The 2,376-nt window shown below is 43.1% G+C and overlaps 1 protein-coding gene across 1 annotated transcript; it reads left to right on the top strand.

Annotated features, from left to right (window-relative positions):
- The first annotated feature begins 522 nt into the window (after positions 1-522).
- LOC100662088 (olfactory receptor 5V1-like) lies at positions 523-1,637 on the top strand. Its single transcript, XM_003423683.3, has one exon. It carries the CDS (start codon positions 681-683, stop codon positions 1,635-1,637), a length of 957 nt encoding a protein of 318 aa, XP_003423731.2. The 5' UTR covers positions 523-680.
- The last annotated feature ends 739 nt before the right edge of the window (positions 1,638-2,376 follow it).

Genomic DNA, 2,376 nt, shown 5'->3' with positions numbered 1-2,376 from the left:
TAGCTTAAAAACAGAAAGCAGCCCTGTGTAGCTAGAGCTGGGTAGGCAAAAAGGAAGAATGGTGGGAACTAATATCAGAGATGTAGTTAGAGGTCAGATCCCATAGGCTTTGTATGCCAAGGAAAGATCTTTGGATTCTATTCTGAGTAAAATGGGAAATGATTAGAGGATTTTGAGCATGAAAGTGGCATGATTTAGTTTACATTATAAAAACTTACTCTGGCTGCTGCTGTGAGGAAACAGACTAAAAGAGGGGAGAGGTAGAAGGAAATGGGACATAGATAGTAGGCTATTGCAATAGTCTAGGGAACAGCAAATGGCTACCTAGACTGCGCTATCAGTGGTGAACATGGTGAGAACTAGTCATATTTGTATATATTTGTAAGATAGTGTCAATGAATATATTTTATCTTGAAAGATTTATGACTGGGTTAAAAATAATAGAATGATAGCTACAGTTGATTGAGCACCTATTATATTCCAGGCACATTGCTTGTTTCATTCATGTTACTATCTCCAGGGGCCATGAGATAGGCAGTCTTAATATCATAATGCAATGAGCAAGCTGAGCTATATATCCAACATTATTTGGCATGGTCATTATTTGAGAGTATCCATTTGGGGCACTCTCTATAAGTTCTCAGTATGATTTCTTTTTTTCTCATTGTTTTATAGCCGTGATGCCATTTGAGATGAAGAATCAAACAGATGTCACCAAATTAATCTTCTTGGGATTTTCCAACCACCCCAATCTACAGGGGTTGTTCTTCCTGATCTTCTTGGTCATTTACCTGACAACTCTCTTGGGGAACACACTGATAATAATGGCTGTCAGGGTCAGTCCTGCCCTCCAAACTCCTATGTATTATTTCCTCAGCAACCTCAGCTTCTTGGACATCTGCTACACATCCACCACCATCCCAGTCATGCTGGTGAACTTATTGCGGGAGAAGAAGACCATCTCGTATGAGGGCTGCCTTTCCCAGATATTCTTCCTTGTGACATGTACTGGCACTGAATGTGTCTTATTAGCTGCTATGGCTTATGACCGCTATGTAGCCATCTGCCACCCTCTTCAATATCCAGTCCTCATGAGTGTGAAGGTCTGTTTGTGTTTGGTGATTGGATCCTGGCTGTGTGGGCTGGTGAATTCTCTGACACATACAGTGCTGGCAGCCACACTCACTCTGTGTGGACCCAACCAAATCAGCCACTTCCTCTGTGACATCCCACTGCTCCTGATGCTTTCCTGCTCAGACACCTCCATAAATGAGTATGCACTCCTTGCGGCCAGTGCCACCATTGGCCTGAGCCCCTGCCTATTTACTGCAGTGTCCTACATACTCATCATCTCTGCCATCCTGAGGATTCCCTCTGCTCAGGGCAGAAGCAAGGCCTTCTCTACCTGTGCTTCTCACCTCACTGTAGTGGTGGTCTTCTTTGGAATGGCCAACTTCAACTACAACAAACCCAGTGTAGGCTACAACCTGGACATGGACATCCTGGTCTCTGTGCTGTTTTGCATTATGACCCCCATGTTGAACCCCATCATCTACAGCCTGAGAAACAAAGAGGTCAAAGGGGCCCTGAAGAGGCTGGCTGGAGGGCATGGATTCTCTGCTAAGATCAGTGATTAGATCGATGTTTTTCATTCTGGGGAATGTTTCTTATTTGGAGAAAAACATGAGCATTCTGGCTGCAGTTGTAACAGTGCTCCTTCTATATACCATCTCTTGAGCACTCAGTACCCCATCCCACCAAGACTAACAACTACACCAGCACTGAACATTTCACATTGTGATCATCCACGCACTTGTTCTCTGATCCACTGATATTTTAGAACATTTTTAACATCCTTGAAAAGAAGCTCCATTGTCATTAGTAGTCATTCCCATTTACCCCTCACCCCCTAAACTCTCAGCCATAACAACCATTAATCTGCTATTTGTGACTATGATTATGCCTATTCTTATTTTTAATTTTTTATTGTACTTTAGATGAAGGTTTACAGAACAAATTAGTTTCTCATTAAACAGCCAGTATACCCACATTGCTCTGTGACATTGGTTAACAACCCCAAGACATATCAACACTCTCCCTTTTTAGCCTTGGGTTCCCTATTACCAGCTTTCTTGTTCTCTCCTGCCTCCTAGTCCCTGCCCCAGGACTAGTGTGCCCCTTTAGTCTCGTTTTGTTTAATGGCCTGTCCAATCTTTGGCTGAAGGGTAAATCTCAAGAGTGACTTCATTACTGAGCTGAAAGAGTGTCCGGGGGTCATACTCTCAGGGATTTTCTAGTCTCTTTCAGGTCAGCAAGCCTGGTCTTTCTTTTTGAGTAAGAATTTTGTTCTACCTTTTTCTCCAGCTCTGTCCAGGA

The sequence above is a fragment of the Loxodonta africana genome, chromosome 3 (genome assembly GCF_030014295.1).
Source record: "Loxodonta africana isolate mLoxAfr1 chromosome 3, mLoxAfr1.hap2, whole genome shotgun sequence".
Classification (NCBI taxonomy): domain Eukaryota; kingdom Metazoa; phylum Chordata; class Mammalia; order Proboscidea; family Elephantidae; genus Loxodonta; species Loxodonta africana.
Note: the sequence above shows the minus strand (reverse complement) of the source record. Positions and strands in the feature narration are given on the sequence as shown.